General features: G+C 36.3%; 2 protein-coding genes across 2 annotated transcripts; one reads left to right on the forward strand and one right to left on the reverse strand.

The window, feature by feature from the left end:
• Positions 1–335: 335 nt before the first annotated feature.
• Positions 336–1,289, reverse strand: LOC138836576 (olfactory receptor 51A4-like). Its single transcript, XM_070035354.1, has one exon. It carries the CDS (start codon positions 1,287–1,289, stop codon positions 336–338), a length of 954 nt encoding a protein of 317 aa, XP_069891455.1.
• A 10,179-nt stretch (positions 1,290–11,468) lies between these two features.
• Or51l1 (olfactory receptor family 51 subfamily L member 1) lies at positions 11,469–12,416 on the forward strand. Its single transcript, XM_070034701.1, has one exon. It carries the CDS (start codon positions 11,469–11,471, stop codon positions 12,414–12,416), a length of 948 nt encoding a protein of 315 aa, XP_069890802.1.
• Positions 12,417–21,679: the final 9,263 nt, after the last annotated feature.

The following is a 21,679-nucleotide window of genomic DNA, read 5'->3' on the forward strand; positions in this document are numbered from 1 at the left end:
CATTATCAAATTATCATATAAATGTATATTATGACTTTCAAAATGAATATGTTGAATATTCCTTTAAGTCTAGAGAAAATTGATATTCTGTGATTAAAGACATCTCCCTCTCTCCCACCTCCTCCCCCCTCTACCCCCCCCCCCCGGGAAAAGTAGAATGTCTTCAATGTTTACATCAGGAACTGAATCCTAAATCCTAAACCAACAGATTCACAAGGGTGATTCTTCTTCCATGCTTATAAACTTGTTGACAGATGTTAGGGAGAAGAATCTAATGTGGTTGTTGAATGAATCATCCTACTTGTTCTGGTGTCACTGATTGAGTTTTCACTTGGTTAAGAATCCCTGTGAGTTTTGCTCTGGCACAGTTTCTCTAAGACCAGATTTCTTATCTGTTGGCTCTTTACACAGTAGACAATGGGGTTCATCAATGGAGGCACCATCAGGAAAACATCAGCCATGAGTATCCTGACCATTGGAGAGCAATTTTTGGCAAAACGGTGGATAACAGCAAGGGAGAAAACAGGAATGTAGAAGATGAGCACAGCGCAGATGTGGGAGACACAGGTGTTGAAGACCTTGAGCCTTTCCTTCTGGGAGGCTATGCTCAACACCACTTTCACAATCATCACATAGGATACAAAAATAAATGTTATATCCAGGATGCCCGTGAGAGCCACAAATAAGCCATAGACGACATTGACTCTGTTGTCAGAACAGGCCAACTTCATGACATCCTGATGGAGGCAGTAGGAATGGGACAGGAAGTTCTTCTTACAGTATCTTAGATGTCTCAGAGTTAAAGGGAAAGGCAGGATCAACAAAACATTCTTGAGAGCAAAGGCAAGCCCAATCTGAGTGACCCTGGCATTGGTAAAAATGGAGGTGTATCTCAGAGGGTTACAGATGGCAACAAATCTGTCAAAAGACATGATGAGAAGCACAGATGACTCCAAAGCTGAGAATTCATGAATGAAAAACTCTTGGGCAAAACATGCATTGGGCGAAATTTCTGGAGCATTGATCAAGAAAACCTTAAGCATGGTGGGGAGAGAGGAGAAAGACAGCCCAAGGTCCGAGAGAGCCAGCATGGAGAGGAAATAATACATGGGTTCGTGCAAAGAGGGCTCTGTTTTTATGAAAAAGAGGATGATACAATTCCCCAAGATGGCCACAATGTACATGAGACATATGGGTATGGAGATCCAAATGTGGGCAGGCTCCATCCCTGGGATCCCAACCAAATAGAACATGAAAATTTCATTTCTAGAATTGTTGAAGTTGGACATGATGGTATGTATGAGAAATCAGATGAAAGTTCTCAGCAGAGACAAATTGTAGCAGTGCAAAGGGACTGGCCAAAATGCATGGCTTTATTCTCTTGATATTATTTTGTTCTTGTCAAACCAAGTGATACAGACATAGTCCTTAGATAGAAAGCTAAATGGAGAAAAACAGATAGCCAAAGAGGTACAGATCACAATCCAGCTAAATTAAAAACTGAGAGAAAAATAAAACTACTTGTCATCAAAATCTATTCTTACATAACTGATACCAGCTTTATATAAGGAGTATTATAGAATTAAGAAAATCATTAAAATGTTTATTTTCCAGTGGAAAATCTGACAGTTTTGCCTTTTAATGTAAATATTATAACCTATGTCTTGATGAAGATGTGTTAAAAATAATTCAGTAAACTATACTCCAGGAAACATGGTTTCAATGGTTTATCTCTCTCTCTCTCTCTCTCTCTCTCTCTCTCTCTCTCTCTCTCTCTCTCTCTCTCTCTCTCTCTCTCTTTGTCTCTGTCTCTCCTTCCTTCCTTCCCTCCCTCTTCTTTCTTTCTTTCTTTCTTTCTTTCTTTCTTTCTTTCTTTCTTTCTTTCTTTCTTTCTTTCTTTCTTTCTTTCTTTCTTTCTTTCTCTTTTTTTCTATCTTGCTTAATTTGAGGTGAGAGTCTTTCAGAGTTTCCTGCTCTGGCTGATTTGAACCATGATCCTCAGATCTCAGCTTCTTGAGTAACTAAGATTGCAAGTATGAGCTAGCAGCACCTGGCATGTTTCTATTTTTATAATAGTAACTATGGAAAATAGGTTATTCTCTGTATCACCAGTGTTCTACATTCTAATATATTATGCTTAGGAAGGGATGTTAAATTAATTTATCATCAGAGTCTGTTCTTATACAACATAGATCTTGGTGATTAATACAATGGTAAGAGCCATTTATGTCTTCACTTCCAGATAGGTCAGTCATGTTGCCTTCTATATTTTATATTTAAGCAGTTTATATAGCTTTGAAAAGCCTCAGCATAGCTTTGTAGTTAGATTATTTACCTTTTAGAACATTTGATTCATTTACATTGTATTTTCTAGTATACTCTACTTTCATTCTTTTCTTATTTCCTAATTATTTTATTTGTGTCTGGTTTTAAGTACATCCAAACTGTTGAGTTTCATTTTGATTATATATTTTTCTTTTTTAATAAATATAATGAATGTTTTTCTTTCTGAATTAATTTAAATGGCATGCATTTTAATTTGTGTTTGCTAATTACTCTGTTAACTTTCTTTTTTATTATTATGCATTCATATTGGGTTTAATGTATTTTTATCTTCAGTGACAAAATTATCTTTAAATATTGATAATCATAACTTTGGTGGCTCATGCCTGTAATCCTAGCTATTCAGGAGGCTGAGATCTGAGGACTGTGGTTCAAAGCTAGCCAGAGCTGTAAAGTCTGTGAGACTCTTATCTCCATAAACCACCAGAAAACTGGAAGTGGTGCTGTGGCTCAAGTGGTAGAGCGCTAGCCTTGAGCTGAAGAGCTAAGGGACAATGGATAGGACCAGGGTTCAAGCCCTATGACCAACAAAAATAAATATTGATAATCACAATGTGGAATGATTGCTTTAGTCATTTTAAGAAATCCATCACCCCACATTCTTACATTATTTGTATTCAAACCAGTTGAGATGCCTCTTTTGAGTGACATTGAAATATAGAAATTCTCATTAGCTAGAGTCACTATGCTATGCATGAATATGAAAAAAATTATTTCTACTGCCTTACTGAAACTGAATCCTTTGACCAATTTCTCATTTCCCCACTTATTATTCACACTGGAGAGCATCTTCCTCAGTGTTTAATTTTATAATAATTTTTTAAAATCTTATTTGTAATCTCATCTTCAGTTGGCATTTTATTGAGTTTGATGATGTATTTTTTTTATTCATGCTCCCAGATTAGACATCGCCATTGGTTCTTTCTAATTCCCAGAATTTGATTAACTACTAGGATTTCAAGAATAGTTAAGGGATCTTTTCTCAAAAGCAAACCTGAGTACACTTTCATCATTTTCCCCCATCTGCTGCAATACCTAACTTGTTATATGGTGCACATCCAACTTTGGGTATCTTACTCTTGATCCTTTTCAGACATGACGCATTACCATGGCAAGCAACATTCAGGTAGAGAACCGCCAGAAAGTAACATCTTTAAAGTTGGAGCCCTGTGAGCCCATGTATTTGTCTCAATTTGCCACAAGTAAGTATTTTTACACTAGATTTAGTGTATCTATTATCCATCATCTATCTATCTATTGTTTGTCTACTTCCTTATCTATCATCAGTGTAGCAATTATCTAGCATCTACAGCTCCATTTGTAGAAAGAAGCAATAGGGATGCTTTTATCATTTAGTATTTATATCTAGTACTAATGTAAGTTTGTTGTAGACTAGAGATTGATATATCTGAATGGGCTTAGTATACTACACTGAATAAATTTTTCCTTCAAAACTTAGACACCCTTTTCTGTACATAACTATCAAAGCACACATTGAGAAACAGTCAGATTAGTGGAAAATTATTAGGTCATAATCTCTTATAAAGTAATTAATGATTAAAAAATGTATATAAAACAAATTTGGGGCCGGGGGTTTAGCCCAGTAGAAGGGCGCCCGCCCAGTGCGTGCAAGGCCCTGGGTTCGGTCCTCAGCCCTGGGAAAAAAAAGACAAAAAATTTATATAAAACAAATTTATATAACAAACACTAGAACAATTTTTTAGATTTTACCATCGATGTTGTCATAATTTGGCAGTATTTTTCAAACATGTAGGTGATTTCTTAACACTATGATTTTCTACTTGCTTCCATTTTTAAGTATTCTATTCTTATAGTCCTGAAGACTTGACTAAATAGTTGTTGTCATTAAAGATACTCTATTACCTGTCTGGCTTAAACATTAATTCCTTCAGGCTAAATGCCTCAGCCATCAATAGAATGCAGTCTGTTAGAAAGCATATTTACTTCTTCCTAACTCTTCTTTCTAATATACATCTGAGGGGAATGAGAAGAGCCTCCAATGAAAAAACTGAAGCTGTATTTGAACAGGATTGTGGAAGGGTCATGCTTTGATGGTTTGTGTGTATAGTGAAGTAGAATTGCTCAAAATTGTCTCCCACAAGGACAGAGGGCTCAATGTGTGTTGAATGCTAATACTGTTAAGGTAAATAAAACAAAGAAGGTGCTGCTTTGATTCCTTGGAGTCTTTCTTTTGTCTGACTTAGGTATTAAACCCAATTGGATCAGGCTTCATTTCCTCAACTTTCCTGTTCATTCTACCCCAAGGAGTGCTTGACATCCAAAGAGTGCTTCCTAGAAAAACATGGAGAGACATGGTTTCTCTTTTAATTTTCTCCATGTACTCCCTACCAAATTTTCTTGCCAAACTACAATAGTTTGCCGAGGTACTTACAGTCTTTTTAAAACTACTTCAATAATGCTTTTATTGAGTTTATACATTGTGACATTTAAATAATACGGCTAGTTATCAACTAAACAGGCTGTTTCTCTTGGTTGAGTACATCCTCAGATAGAAGAAATGAAAGGGTTAAATGAAAACAGTGTATCGAGAATCAGCTACTCATCATCATGTGATGTTTGGTGAGATCCATAAAGGGCGCATTGGGGCTTTCAGCTACTTACCAAGATATGTACAACTTGATGTGCACTTCAAGGTCTAAAAAGAGATGAATTCAGGATGAAATTACCCAGTCCTGATTGTTAGGTGCAAGCATGCTTTCTTAGAATCTGATTCAAGTACTTATACTCTGAAGACTTTTGGTAGAAAGAAGGTCTCTAGGGATGATAGTGCCTCAAGATGTTGCCCAGTGTGGCTAAAAAGCCCACAGGTCTCTATGTCCATTCAAGTTGAGTTCAGCTGACTCTCACAGTGCTCATGCATTAGCTGTTTTTGCTTCATTCCCAATGAGACCTTCCTTGCTCCACCAACCCAATGGATTTCTCTTTTGCTTGTAACTTTGAGATTCTTCTGGAGAAGTGGCTACATTTTATTTTCTGAGAAAATTAAATAATCAAAACCAAGTAATTAAAATGGTTAAAATAGTTAATGGCTAGCTAATGTTTAATAGACAATAGTACTCAATTAGTATTTAACTTATAGTTAAATCAACTTTTAAATGACTATATAGTAGCTGATTAATATGAAATCAAATATTATTTAATGATTATATACTATCTGACATTTAGTACATTTCAAATTGAGTAATTAAACCCAGAAGAATGGCAGATGTGGTGAAAAGTATTGCAAGGCTTAGAGAGAGAGAACATGGTGGGACCCTATTAAGTGCTGTAGGCAGATCTGGTGCACCACGAACTTCCAAAGCCCACACAATATGCTGGTGAGTCTAACAGGAGACAAAGTATTCCTCAGTAAGCCAAAGATGCTGTTAGGAAAGGCTGCTCCTTTCATTCTGCACTAACAGCAATAGGGAAGATACAGCCTGGAAATTATTGATGTGGAACAGTATCACAATTACAATAACAAAGGAGAGGATTAACATCTGAACAGACTAAGCTAGAGAACTGTAAAAGTAGTAACTCTTTTGTTAACACTAATTAATAAATGTCTGCATCTTAGGTTTTCCACAGGACAAAAACATCAAGCAGCTATAGTAATATTACTTAGCTTGTAGCCACTAAATAAACCAAAGAATGGTTACTGGGAAACCATGAGCAATTATCCTTTATGACTATCTAGCCTTGGCTGGCCTAGATTTCAGATCTCAGTTTCAGACTCTGAACCAATTGGTTAGAGATTGGAAACCTGTCCCAAATAAAAGTCTTTCAGATTCTATGGTTCTTAGACACAGCCAAGAAGAAATGTTCTTTCTACCTTCTCCAATAAGAATTATGGCCAATTACTTGAGTAAATTGATTAAAAAAAAGAGCGAACTCTAAGTCAGATACTTGGAAGACTTTTGGATATAGGCTCTGAATTGACATTGGTCCTTAGACTGTGTAATGTGAGTGATGTATTAGATAAACTCAAACCCTCATGATATCTCCTTGGTCTAATAAGCAAGAGCTTTTCCAGTGAGACCAAATAGAAGTGTGTGAAACTGTGTCCAGATTCCTGAAGCCAATAAATTAATTTTAAAATAACATCATATATCAGTCTCACTGATAAGAATTATTGTGAACTCTCTGTTACATCTCCCTTTTAGTTTATTAGCAAGACATCTGCACTCTAGTTAGGTATTTGGAGAATGAATAGAGACTTCTGTAAGCCCAATCACATAGTTTACAGATGTGATATGTTTGTGTGTGTATGTGTGTATGTGTGTGATTTTTTATTTATTTGTCTTAGAATGTATTTCTATTTACCTATTTGTCTATCTGTCTATCAATTACCTATCATCTAGATATATTGTATCTGTGTACTTGATTCTGGAGAATGTGACCTTAGAGAATGATTATTTAAATAAAAACAATGAAATCTTTAATCTGTTGAAGGGCTGGTTGGTACAAAAGAGGAACACACACAAAGCCAGTATTTGAATTGGAAGAAGGTATTTTAAATGCTACTGAAAGTTACCTAGTCAACTTTTATCCAATAAATATTTATGACTACGAATGATAAGTAGGAAAAGTAATCAATAGAAAATGAAATATTCATGTAGATGTTTATCAAAGTGACCTTTCACATGGTATCTAAGTAGTTTCAAAACTGATATAAAGAAAAGCTGAATTGTCTGTACTTATTAACTATAAAAATCATAGTTAAGGGCTGAGAAGGTGGCTCAGTGGTAGTGCGCTTGCCTTGCATGCATGAGGCCCTGGATTCGATTCCTCAGCACCACATAAGCAAAAAAAAAAAAAAAGCCAGAAATGGCACTGTGGCTCAGGTGGTAGAGTGCTAGCCTTGAGCTGAAGAGCTGAGGGACAGCTCCCAGGCCCAGAGTTCAGGCCCCACGACGGGGCCCCCCAAAAAAATCATAGTTAAAACTACTTTTAGATGTCTACTTCATGATGAAATATCAACTATATGTAAAATTTCCTGGTTTAAAGAGGGAGTCTTTTCTAAGTTATTTTTTAATGCTACCTGACTTTGAGCAAACTGTGACAACTATTTTTTTCAAATGTGGAGGAAAATTTCAGGCCATTCTTACTGATAAACCTTGATGTAAAAATCCTGGAAAAATGTTAACAAGTATAAACCTGCAATCCTTAAAAAACTGTTGGAAATGAACTTTCCAACTTGTGGGGTTGGGGGAGAGTGGGAGTGGTTGGGAAAGGAAGGGATGGCAGGGGAAAAACAAAAGAGGAGGTAACAATGCTTGACAAGAAATGTACTCATTACCTGTAACTGTAACCCCTCTGTACAACATCTTTACAATAAAATAAAATGAAAAAAAAACTTTAAAAAATAGAAGGAAGGAAGGAGTTAGGGCAAGTTAATTTCTCAGGGAAGTTAAACTGGCTCCAAATTCACCTAGGGAATTATCAAACATACTCCCTTACTCTACTAATGAATCCTCAATTTAAACAATTAAATTTATTTATCACTACCACTACTAAACATTTAGAAAAATGAATGAATTGTTCATGTGCATAACCACCAATTGCTATCAAATAGTTAGAGAAAAACCTAAGGCAAGGTATGTAATCTCCAAACACACCAGTATAAAACAACACTGAGAGAAAGAACATACTTTTGTTTTGAAATATCTGAATCCATAGATATTATACTATGGTTTTATATCATGCTTCGAACTAAAACTGGTTTCATGATCCCTCTGTATTAGAGGAATTATTGTGAACTCTCTTTCCTGTGTTCATTTGAGAAAGGACTTGGACTCACAGGAGGAAGGAATGATGCATTTCTTCAGCTCCCATATGGAGGTCATGCACTCTCCCACAGCTGTGGTTAGGGGCCGAGGCAGACCTTCCCTCCCTAGGGATCTAGAAGCCTGTGACAGAGATCCTAATTCCACCCCAGGAGGAATGAGGAGTATTTACAGACACAGAGGAAGCACGAAGACTCACTTCTCCGAGGCTTTCAGTTAACGCCAGTGAGGTCCACAAAGAATCAGAATTGCAGCATCTGTCGTCAGTACAGGTTTGATTTTCTCAGGTAAGTGACTGACCTGAGCAAGACATAAAACTACAGAAATATCTAGAAAAGCAGGAAGGTAGAAACAGGCAAAAAAAAGAACTTGAAAAATTAGGATTATTTGTGGAAAAGACAGAAATTTGGTTAAAGAGCAATAGAAAGAAATGGCAGTGGGAAGCAGAAAGATAAAGAAAGGATGCTCAGATAGTATGTGAAAGCAGAGTGAGGAGAAAGTCACATTAAGAGAAACAGAAAGAGAATTAAATTTAGTCAGCAAGATATAAAACTCACCATTGAGTTATTTGGGAAATGGGTTATTGCTTATACATTGAGTAGTCTTGGTGACTCATTGTCCAATGCATACATTCCAGAGAAGCATTAATTTTTAATTAATTTTTAGCATAGTTTATATGAAATCTAGTACTAAAGAGTAAAACTACTAAGTGGTCAGCATGTAATCAATGCATGAGGGGAAATGGTATAATTCTCTGTGCACAATTTCAAAAATTGTGTGACATCTCCTGTTCTGCTCTAACCATTTTAAGAAATCCTAAGCTATGAAGGACAGTGTAAAATGGCTTTTGTTTGAGGCTTGAAGTTGGGAATGATTAAAAATCTATTAATGGGCTGGGAAAGTGGCTCAGTGGTAGAGTGCTTGCCTTGCATGCATGAGGCCCTGAGTTCGATTCCTCAGAAACACACAAGCAGATAAAGCTGGAAGTGGTACTATGGCTCAAGTGGTAGGGCACTAGCCTTGAGCTGAAGAGCTCAGAGAGATTTGATAAAAGATTAGATTTTAGGTGTTCTTATTATACATGTTCACACATGGAAGCTCTCTATGGAAGGTAATTTAATTGATTGTAATAATTATTTACATATATCTATCAATGTGTTATGATGTAGATTTTAATTTTTTGCAATAAAAAGAAATGAAAAGTGTAAATAAGTGCATTTCGATCTATTCTTCAGCTATGGGCAGGTCTACATTTGAAATTTTCCAAACATTAAAACCATCACATAGGAGAGTTACAATGTAGAGAAAGTAATTTTAAACAATGTCAATTTGCTATTTTTTTCCTGAAACTTATCTGAACATCAAAGAAAATGTGATTTATATTAGAGCTGGAAATAAGAAGATCATAGAGAACAATTTCCCAGCATGACATAAATCATTTTTCCATAGTGGCTATGGTTTCTTATACTTGTTTGATATGTGTGTGTTTATGTGTATCTGATGTGTGTGGGGTGTGTGTGTGTGTGTGTGTGTGTGTGTGTGTGTGTGTGTGTGTGTGTGTGTGTGTGTGTGTGTGTGTGTGTGTGTATGTGGCTGTATAATGAATATACCATGCTAATGTCTAGATTGCTCTGATGAGCTAGCTATACAGTAGAAAGTAGGAAAAAAGCATTCTTAGCAAAGGAAGAAGAAAAATATGCTGTCAGCTAGTGAATTTAGGAGATGTGGAAGACTCTAGAGGAAAAAAAAACATTTGCTTCATGGTAGAGAAATACGAATATACTGCTCTGGTTATAGACTTCTATGAATAACTGGACTGCTTTATCCAAGCAAGCATCCAATTGAATGCTCAGTTTAGTCTACTTGGGGTGGAGTAGAGTATCAGAGTTGAGTCTGACCCAGAAGATGAGAGCTGCATGGTCTTGGACAAAATGAGAAAAATATTTCTTTTTTTAATTTATTGCAAAGGTGATGTACAGAGGGGTTACAGTTACATAACTAATGTAATGGACACATTTCTTCTTGAAGAGTTTTATTCCTCCCTCATTTTCTCCCATTCTTCCCCCATCTCACTCCCCTCTCTCGAAGTTGTAAAGTTCATTTCCAACATAGTGTCTCCTGAGTATCACTGTTGCATCAGTTCACCCTTTGTCCCACTGTTTCTGTGATTGCCCTTCCTTTCCCCAAATCAGATAAACTTATAAATAAGACAAAGAATACAGAAATCAAAAGCAGTGTCAACAGGGAATAAACCAAATGGATGAAATGAAAGAAAAAAGAAATAACTGCAAGTAGTGCAAACAAACAAACAAAAACCTCTTGAGAAATGTTTGTTGATTCATTTAAAGAAAGGATTAACATTTTCTTCCAGTCTGCAGCTATAAAAATTCCAAGTCAATTTCTTTTTGGAGTTATAGATTGTGCAGCCTAAGAGCTTTACCCTACATACTAAAGAATGAAGATAAGAATAATAAAAATTGGGAAATATGAAAGTAGGCAAATGAAAACCTTTTATTAAATGCAATCTGGAAATAAAGCATCTAGTGTTGGACAGTCATAGTGCAATGATAAGAGTTTCAAAGCTACATTTAGAACAGCCTTTCCAGGAGGCTAACACTGAGTCCTGTGCTAGAGACTCACCTAGGTCAGAGATTGGAGTCAGCCAGGAACAATGAGCCACAGCTGCACAGATATTTGAAGTCAACCAGCTTGGACTTCAAAGAACAAGGTATGTTAAAAATTTTCCTAAGGGCAGTCAATGGGATTAGACAGGGAAACCATAAAGAATCAGAAATAGATGCATGTTAGGTGAATTCATATTTTATCACTTAAGCATTGAATATGTCATTGCTTAAATATTTTAAATTATTAAATAAAAATTAATTTGAAAGGAAACTACACTGCATTATTTGGATTCCCTTCAAATGTCTGCAAATCCCAAAAGAAGCTACTGATTGGCCAGAGAACCTTTCTGACAAGAAGTTCATGCAGTTCTATCTTTACAATACATCATAAAACTTCCTTTGTCCTTTTGTGTTGCTTAGTTTTCCAGTGATCCCAATGAAAAATCTAAGAAATGTCTACCGAGAGATGATGATATTCGTGTGGCTTTTCTTTCTATGTTTACTGTTCATTAATTCCTTTATATCAGTCTTCCATAAAGAACCATAGAGGATTCTTGTTCTTCAAGTGAAAGGTTAGCAGAAGGATGCACTTTGTCCTAGTTACTTTGTATGTACCCACAAAAGATAACTTGGAGAGATAAAGACAGATCAGAGTCTAATCCACACTGTTCACCTAGTTACTCACGGAATTACCATGGTTTTCTGGAATAAGAGTGAAGCTATGGAGCCCGTATTTATCCTGAAAGGCTTCCCGGGCTTGGAGTACGTTCACTCTTGGCTCTCAATCCCATTCTGCCTTGCATATCTAGTAGCGTTCATTGGTAATGTTACCATCCTCTCCGTCATTTGGGTAGAGTCCTCACTCCATCAGCCTATGTATTACTTCCTTTCCATCTTGGCACTGACGGACCTGGGCATGTCCATGTCCACTCTCCCCACCATGCTTGCTGTGCTATGGTTGGATGCTCGAGAGATCAAGGCAAGTGCTTGCTATGCCCAGCTCTTCTTCATCCACACGTTCACATTTCTAGAGTCTTCTGTGCTGCTGGCTATGGCCTTTGACCGTTTTATTGCTATCTGTCGACCCTTGCACTATGCCACCATCCTTACCAACAATGTCATTGCCAAGATTGGTTTGTTCTGTTTACTACGAAGTATGGGCGTGGTACTCCCAACACCTTTGCTGCTGAGACGCTACCACTACTGCCATGTCAACGCTCTCTCCCACGCCTTCTGCTTGCACCAGGATGTTCTAAGACTCTCCTGTTCAAATGCCAGAGTCAACAGTGTCTACGGATTGTGTGTGGTCATCGCCACGCTGGGCGTGGATTCGGTCTTCATACTTCTATCTTACGCTTTGATTCTGAGCGCGGTGCTGGGGATCGCCTCTCGGGAGGAGCGGCTGAAGGCTCTGAACACCTGTGTGTCCCATGTCTGTGTGGTGCTCATCTTCTTCGTGCCAGTTATTGGGGTGTCCATGGTCCACCGCTTTGGGAAGCATCTGTCGCCCATAGTCCACGTCCTCATGGCTGACATCTACCTGCTTCTTCCCCCCGTGCTTAACCCAGTCGTCTACAGTGTCAGGACCAAGCAGATTCGCCTAGGAATTCTCCGCAAATTTGCCAGAGGGAGGAGGTTTTAACTAACCCACAATCTCTGGTTTCTGCCCTGGAAATACTGGGCAAGCGATCTTACCATATGGTAAGCGAATGATTTATGTCTTGGGTCATGGTTATATGCCTAAATTATTATTTCTTGACTTCCTAAATAGATAAACTCTGTGACTTGCTAACTTTTTTGTCTTTCAGATTTTTGGTGGGTAAATTGTAATAGAATCTATTGCTTCAGGCATCCCGATGATCATTAGGAAACTTAATCATAGATAATATAGATAAAAGAAATGGAGGCTGTGAGAAACTGTACACATCTGTTAATATGTGAAATTATTACTATTATTATTACTATTAATGATATATAACAGTAACTTTCCTTATAAAATGTCACTATACATAGATAATTTTTTGGACATAATAGTGTAAGACATGCATATACTATGTATTATAACCTTTTCTGGTCTTTATGAACTCTTTTCATAGTGTGTTTGATTGTCAAAAATGTTCTTAATTTTAAGAAATATCTAGTGTATAAACTTGTTCCATTGTTAGTGTGGTTTAAAAAGTATCTGCCAGCTATGTTATTTAAAGTTCAATAAAAAGACAATAAGTTTGAATGGAGTTCCCTGAATGCCAGCGTAGGTGATTAATAACTTGGTCAGGAAAACAAGTTTAAAGGGGGATGAAAACAGATAGTTCCCTAGAGCTGAGGGAGAATATTCAAGGAAGGAACAAAATTGGAATAGGGAAGACTTTTCTGCATCATGAAGTTGGGACTTCATTGGGGAATATATGGTTTCTAGTCACCCAATGTTAGCGAAGGTCACAAACTTGCCCTGGGTAAGAAAGAAATTGTTCTGTAGGGGAATCATGAACCAAGGCTATCAACTTAGCACCCTTTCAGGATGAGGAAGAAGGCAGCACCAGCTAGAAAAACTGCTTGGATGGGAAGCAACTGGCATCTTCTCGAAGAAGAGATAGGCAAGACATCACAGCTTGGACGGATAAACCAGAAACACTCCCTGAAGAAAGCAGATAGCTAACAGAGTAACTGCAAGATTCAGAAGTCTTGCCACAGGGCTATTGCTGACATTTGATGGTGTGAGTACTGTACTATACCACATGTGCCTTTCTTTCCACATGGAAGAAGAAACAGGAAGTAAACAAGAATTTCTCTTACAAATACTTCTGCAGCACCCTCTACTGGTCAAGCTTGGCACCATGTCACCTGCTGGTGCTCTCTCTCTCTCTCTCTCTCTCTCTCTTTCTCCCTCTCTCTCTCTCTCAATAAATAAATAAACATATATATTCCTTGGGTTTGGTTACATGCATGCAAAGCAGACAATTTGAAGACCATGTTTGGAGTTGGAACAGCAGCAGCATTTTTAGCTAGCATTTTAACCAATATTATCAACGTTATTATTTTATGTGATTTTTATAAGCTTTATTTGTTATTTTTCAAAATTGGATATTCATACAATTTAGAATTTACTTTTATGGGTGATGTTATTAAGCATAATTTTATATGTCTATGACATTCATTCAGAATCATTTATCAAAGAAAGTATCTCCCACATGATAGCCTGGCTTATCCAATATGAATGTATCTGTGTGGGAATAATTTTAGTCTTATTGGACAATGATTTTTTTCTACCATCCAATACTGCTCTTAATTATTGTGATTTTATACTTTGTTATGGGGAGGGTGGGAATGAGATCAATACTGTAGAGTAATTTCTACTTCTAATGTCTATAACAGTCTGGAAATTTATGTTTTTGTAAGTTTTTTAATCGTGAACATACTGTATAGAGGGGTTACAGTTACACGAGCAAGGTAATGAATATATTTCTTATTAAGCATTGTTGCCTCCTCCTTTGTTTTTCCCCTTCCCATCTCTTCCCTGCCACCTCAACTACACTCCCTCCCTCTTCTCCTCCCCTGCCTAAATTGTAAAGCTTGTTTTTCAACATAGTGTCTTGTACATCTCATTGTTACAATGGGTCAACCTGTATCCCTAAACATTTTGTTTGTTTTTCCCTTCCCCTCCCCAAATTATACTAACATTAAATACAGTGAAAACAGGGGTTAGTTATACCATGGGGGAGGGACATACAAAGCAACAAAAAAATCACATGGTACCTTATAAATACGGAATGTATGTTTTCATATTGACTTTTGAATGATATAAGCTGGAGCTTATAGCTCAACTTGGAGTGATTTTCTGCTGATTTGTAAACAAGTGTATCTCTTGACAGAATGGGACATTTTTACATCTCATTAATCTTTGATATTTTAAGAGTAGAAATCTCTCACATCTTTTATTAGTTTTTTCTTTGTATTTTTATGCCAATTGTAATTAGCATGTAATTTCTGTTTACTGTTGCTAGCCTATTTCTTTTAGGTATAAAATTGGTGTGTCTTTATCCTGATGAGTTAATTGGATTTGTTTTCATGATTTGTTTTAAGAGTGTTTTACATTTACTAATTGTTTATCAATATTGTTTATGAATAGTAACAAAATCTGTTACCTTCCAAACTGTGTTTTATTTCTGTTATCTCACCTACTTATAGTGAGTAGAAATCTCAGTACATTTTAAAAGCAAACAGGGAATCTTTTCTTCTTTTTTTATATCTAGAAAAATTGCCTTAATGCTCCATAATTCAGATTGATAATCATTGTAGCTTTCTCTTATAAATATGCTAAGGACATTCTTTTCTATTTTTAGTTTTATATATTCTAATAGAACTTTTAAATTAAATTTATTTTTTTGAAATTCAAAAGGTATATAGGGGGTTACAATTTAACACGTCTAAATGCTTCTTGATTAGAGTCACCATTTCTGTTATTCTATTTTATATTATCAATATTAATTTTAAGACAATATTTTCTTTATTAATCTGGATTATGAAATGATTTCCCCATTGTAATATAGCAAATTCATTTTTGTGATTTTTGTTTGTAAAATGATTTGGATGCATTTATTAAATCTAGGCTTATTAGTGTGTGTGTGTGTGTGTGTGTGTGTGTGTGTGTGTGTGTGTGTGTATTTGATGACCAGATTATATGTGATTATGCCTTTTAGATTTTTGTAATAAATTTTATGGGAATCTAATATCTTTGATGTCACTTTTACATAATTTGTTTATTCAGTTTAAGAGTACAGGTTATTCTTGCTTCACAAACTTGTGTGACTAAGAGAAAATTGCTCATTTTATATTTTTATGCTCAAAGGTATTTAATAATATGTCCAATGTTATTGAAGTAATAAATAGGAATTGTTATATGAGGTTTTATGATTCAAGACAGATACCCACTGGGGCTGGGAAGGTGGTTCAGGTAGAGTGCTTGCCTTGCATGCATGAGGCCCTGTGTTCGATTCCTCAGCACCACAGAAGCAAAAAGAAAAAAGCTGGAAAGTGGCGCTGTGGCTCAAGTGGTATAGTGCTAGCCTTGAGCTGAAGAGCTGAGGGACAGCTCCCAGACCAAGAGTTCAGGCCCCACAACTGGACCCCCCCCTCCAAAAAAAAAAAAGAAAGAAAAGACTGATACCCACTGATAGCAGAAAGCTTGGATTATATCCAATAGAGAAACAAGATAATCAATAGTCTAGCTAATCTAGCAGGGTACTATTTAACCCCTATTTGACATTTAACTATTTAACATTTTAGGACCTGAAGTTCACAGTTCAAAACTAGCCTGGGTAGAAACATTTTCAAGCTTTCATCTTCAATTAACTATCAAAATTCCAAACTGGATGGGTGGCTCAAGTGGTTGAGTGTCTGTCATGAACAAGAAAGTGGAGGTAGATCAAGGTCCCTGAGTTCAAACCCTGGTACTTACACACACACACACACACACACACACACACACACACACACACACACACACACACACACACACACACACACACACACACACAGAGATATTATAAGTTAGAGAAATTTGTAAGGTTATAATGGAGTTATCTAGTTATCTCAGAAGACCTATTGTGCCTACAAAATGGAGATTCTGAAGATAAGTAGAGGAACTTGAAGGTGAGAATCACAAAATGAGATAATAATCATGTGTGAATGACAAGTATCAGTGATGAAGGAAAACAGGACAGTAGTTTATGACAGAATGATCGTATATGACATTAAAAACAAGTGAGGAAAATACATAAGCAGGATTTCTAATATGCTATGATTAGTATAGTATATAAATCAACATATGTGTGAACCGTGAAGGTGGAAGTCAATTATTCTCTTTATTGTTTCTGCTTCTAAAATAAAGAAGAGTAAGAGTAGGTATGAGAGTGGAAAACTGCCACCCTCTCTGTAGAGTTTTTTTTTCATTCATTTCTTTTAATTTTATTTTAAAGATGCTGTATAGAGCAGTTACAGTTACATGAGGAAAGCAATGAGGACATTTTTTGTCAAGCATTGTTACCCCTTCCCTTCTTGTTTTCCCACTATCCCTTCCCTCCCTCCCTCCCTTCACTCATCCCCAGCCCCCCCCAAAGTTCATTTCATTGTTGCAATGGGTCATCCTGTGTCCTTGTTTCAGCATTTTGTTATTCCCTTTCCCCTCCTCAAATTAGACAAATGTATATACAAGCTGCAGCGTACCAAAATCAAGTATACTGACAACAGGGGATATACCATAGGGCGAAGAACATACAAAGGAAACAAAACAAAAAATCACTTAGTACTTTAAAAACAACAACAAAGACAGACCTCTTGTGCCCGTATCTTGGGGTTCATTTCACTTAGCATCATCTAACATGGTCATAAGTACAAGGCTTTTGAGCTTTTCTGCTCATCTGATAAAATTAAACTAGATAATTATACTAATATACTTATTTCTAAAAGGTTTCAATTAATTATTTTCAAAGTACTTCTTACCCAGTTTCATATGAACCTCCTCAAAAGTGCACTTTAAATTCAATAGGTCAATCTGTTAATCCTCTGTTAATCACTTCTTTCTGTCATACTCTGGATTTGAGCCAGACCTGAAGGCTTGGCCCTGTGGTTAGCCATGTCCCAGCATGACATTCTGACATTCATTTTATAGATGTAAGGGACAGGGCACTAAATATTCAAGTGTTTGCCAGAGGCCACATAACAAAGTTAGAGGATGAACAGATAGACCTCAGAATTGCTGGCTTCTTGTTTTGGAACTATATTTTACCATGAACTTTCCAGAAATACAAGTATTACACAAGGCAAAGCAGAGTGTTTGCAATATACACTTTAACTATACACATATAATCAAATAGTTATGTGACAAAAGACAGTGAAACTTTAAACATTTTACAGTGAATATTTATTTTAGCTTCTTACTAAAATATCTAACTCTAAATATGAAATCAGTTCCCACATGAATGTTTCTTGCTTTTTTCTTTTTTTTTTTCTTCTAACAAATAAAAATTGCTGTCAGGAGCTGGTGGCTCATGCCTGTAATCCTAGCAACCAAGGAGGCTGAGATCTGAGAATGGCATTTCAAAGCCAGCCAGGCTGAAAGTCTTTAAGACTCTTATTTCCAATTAACCACCAGGAAACGGGAAGTGGAGCTGTGGCTCAAAGCAAAAGAGCTTAGAGACAGTCCCCAGGCCCAGAGTTCAAGCCCCACGAACATAAACAAAATTGCTCATTTGAAAATATGGCAAACTTTATGGTTTGGAGACAAATTATTTTATAATGAGGATTGTCAAAGGAGAACTTTAAGGTGTGATTTTATTGATGGAAAAAACACAGATGAATGGCCTATGTGGATTTTGCAGGACATTCTGGATAAAGTTCTAAAATATTCACTGTGTCCTATCAGGATGATTAAAAAAAAGAGCCAACCCAAGCCAATGGTGATTAGAAGATATATATATATATATACTTAGAAGTTAGAAGTAGCATTTCAGAAAAATTGTTTTGAGCCAGGGAGATTAAAAAATTTCACCTCATACTGAAAAGAGTGAGCAAGTCAGATGGGCTAAAATTAAAAATATCTATGCTATTCTCCAGAATTCAAAACATTTTGTGGATGCTTCCTGCATGTGATGTTTCATTTGATGTATATATTTAACAGTTGAGGATTTTCACTATCTTGGTACTTTTGAAACTTACAATGTGTCTGAAAAACAAAACAGCTTCTGTGACCATGAAATATCACCCAACCTTTTATTTAAAATTCCCAATACATATAGTGAAACTTGGGTTTCCTTAATTCATTAAATATAGCATTGAAGACTTGTGGCCCTTGCATAATACATTCTGTAGCATTTATGCTAAGTTTAATTTGACTTTTATTGAAATTTGAAAGTCTTAATGGTTATTTACTTATTTAAGGAACAGAATACAAATATAACAGGTAAATAATCTTTGAATTGAACATATTTGTTTATTTCTTTTCAAAGTACCCTTAAATATGTACTTAAGATTATTTTGCATATATATATATATATATATATATATACACACACACACACATACACACATATATATCGTCACTAAAGGGCTCACTGTCTAGAACTGAGACTAAAACCATGGATTGATAAATATTTCATAACTTCATATAAAATATACAGAAGAAACATTACTTCATTTCTTCTTGTTTCTTCAGATTTGACAAATATTTACTTTCTGACATTTTAAGTCTACCAGAGGACCCCCCCAAGTCTATTTTTATTATATTTAAATTTTTCTTTTAAACTGTTGTTAGCTCTTCTACTACATGTATCCTAGAAATTACAAACCCATCATTCATATAATTTTATTTTACTGACTCTTTACATGATTTAGGGTCTCCTATAAAGCCAGGAACCAAGTTCCATAATGATCAGTTCTGTGAAAACTTCTTGTACTTGTTTTGCTGTTTGACAAGGTTAAGCACAATGTCACCACAACTTCTATGCATACTCCCGGAACAAAAGGAGTCATCTCCTTCCCACATTTCTTTTTCTCTAAATTAAGCATGTTCTCAGAACGCCCAAGGCTTTCATACAAACACCTCTAAACAAAATCTCTCTGTGGACATGGATAGTCTCTCCCTGATTTGTATTTTCACGCCCTTCCCTTCTTGATCAAAATTGATTCACTTCAATAAATGCTATCATAGTGATTTCATTTGAAAAATAATCAAATTGTAAGCCACCAAATACTGGAAGAGGGAGGGTTGTGTGGCCTAGTTTTTTTAGGTCAAATATCAGTGGTGCTGTAAGCACTCCCTTCAGATTTGATGTATGTTGCTTCCTGCATGTAACTTGGTCATTATGAGACATAGAGTGCCCTTCATCATCTAATGTCTTCATTATTTACTCTTTGTTACTTTGATTAAATTATGAGTATTAGGAGCCATTCGTTACTCACATGGATCAATGAGGAAAACAAAATATTAATATCCTGTGTTCTACCTGAGTTTCATCTAATACATTTTGCAGATCATTACCTGAAAATTTTGAAGATGCTCATTCAAAGGTGATGAGTATCAGCCAGGCATGATGGCATGCCCCTGTGCTGCCCAGACTGATCTTGAACAGAGATCCTTCTTCAGTCTCCGGACCAGCCTGGGTAACACAGTAAGAGCCTCATTAAAAACCAAGAAGCACAAAAGATTATATATAACTCATTTCTCTCCTGAGATGTAATTCAAATGTTCTATACAGCTCATTGAGCAATTTTAAATATTATCACAAAGAAAAGTAATCATGTGCCTGTGCATTATTGTGTTCTGTATAGTTCTACTTAGGAATTTTTCTTAATTTAAAGCCTTTTCTTTTTCTATTGTCTTTAAGTAGTTTACAGTGGAGTTGCCATACGGTCTTTCTTTCCTCCACCACCAAAAAAAGAAATAAATAAAACATTGTACAAGTGCTTAAAGATAATAATATATGAATAAAAAGAAATTTGAAAAAAAATTCAAAATCCCAGCCCCCAAAATAAAAAAGTCTCAGGACTTTATTGCTCAGGTTGTTTTCGAGATCCTCAGATCTCAGCTTTCTGAGTAGCCACAATACAAGCATTAGTCACTGGTACCCAGAAATTTACAATTTCTAATGAATAAACATTGATTCCTGTTCATGGATCTCAGATTAAGAACACTTTCTTTGCAGTAGATAATAGAGGTTGATGAAGGAACACTAAGAACCACAGTAGGACCCATCCTGTACTTTAGAAGGACCAGTAGATGCAATATGGAAGTTGAATTGGTAACTAAGTCAGGTGATCTCTAGGAACTGATGAAAATTGGTGGCTCACATATGTAATCCTCACTACTCAGGCAGCTGAGATCTGAAGATGGTGATTTGAAGCAAGCCCAGGCAGGAAAGTCCATCAGACTCTTATCTCCAATTAACAACCAGAACACTGGTAGTGGCGTTGTGGCTCAAAGTGCTAGCCTTGAGCAAAAGAGCTCAGAGACAGCACCCTGGCCCTGAGTTCAAGCCCCATGACAGACCAGAAAAGAAAAGAAAAAAAAAGAAAAGAAAAGAAAAGAAAAGATTAGGTAGGAAATAGAGGGTACAATGGAAATTAAAATAAATGAAGCGAAGAGGCTAAATCACCTGCCCAATGGCATTTTATGTAGTAGGTTATTTACAGCTACAAGTAGAATTGGGTATTGGCTCAGGAGCTCGTGCTCTGGGACACAAAATTGAACTTTCTTCTTAAAGAACATTCCAGAACTCTGTCTAACATTACTACTCCATTATAGAGCTAGTTAACGAAAGGATCTCAGACATTGCAGGCAATTGAGAAATCTTAGTTTCTCCTTCATTTAAAAAATTGTAGAGGTGATATACAGAGGGATTACAGTTACATTAATCAGGTAATAAGCACAATTCTTTTTTAACCATATCTCCCCTTCACTAGTCTTCATGACTCTAGCCCAGGGCAGGCACTAGAGAGATTGTATCCTTTTCATCACTGCCTCTAGGGGATATTCTCATCAAAGATGCTCCCAAACAAATAGAATTGCCCTCATAAAAACTGAGGAGGTTGAGAAAGCCCAGACAGAATTCTATCCTGGTGCTCAGCCTGGTAAGTCTTCCCTGGCCCTCAGCTCACAGACTCACAGGGGAGAAGGCATGGAAGAGATGACAGGAGAAAGGGGATACATTTATGGAAGAGTGTTCTAGAAAAAAAAACCAACCAAACTCATCATTACTAGTGGAAACATTACAGTCTCAGCCTGATTCTAGCTGGTGTATCCTTTATTCTGCACAATAACTGACTGACTATAAACAACTTGATTGCTTTTGAAAAGTGGTTCAAATATATTTATTCCCAAACTACGAATGGATTTATGGACTATCTTACTAA

Source organism: Dipodomys merriami, unplaced genomic scaffold, assembly GCF_024711535.1.
Source record: "Dipodomys merriami isolate MVZ:Mamm:240054 unplaced genomic scaffold, mDipMer1.0.p SCAF_25, whole genome shotgun sequence".
In the NCBI taxonomy this organism is placed as follows: Eukaryota; Metazoa; Chordata; class Mammalia; order Rodentia; family Heteromyidae; genus Dipodomys; species Dipodomys merriami.

Coding starts and splice junctions, on each gene's coding strand:
- LOC138836576 (XM_070035354.1), bottom strand. CDS start 1,289: ATGTCCAACTTCAACAATTCTAGAAATGAAATTTTCATGTTCTATTTG.
- Or51l1 (XM_070034701.1), top strand. CDS start 11,469: ATGGTTTTCTGGAATAAGAGTGAAGCTATGGAGCCCGTATTTATCCTG.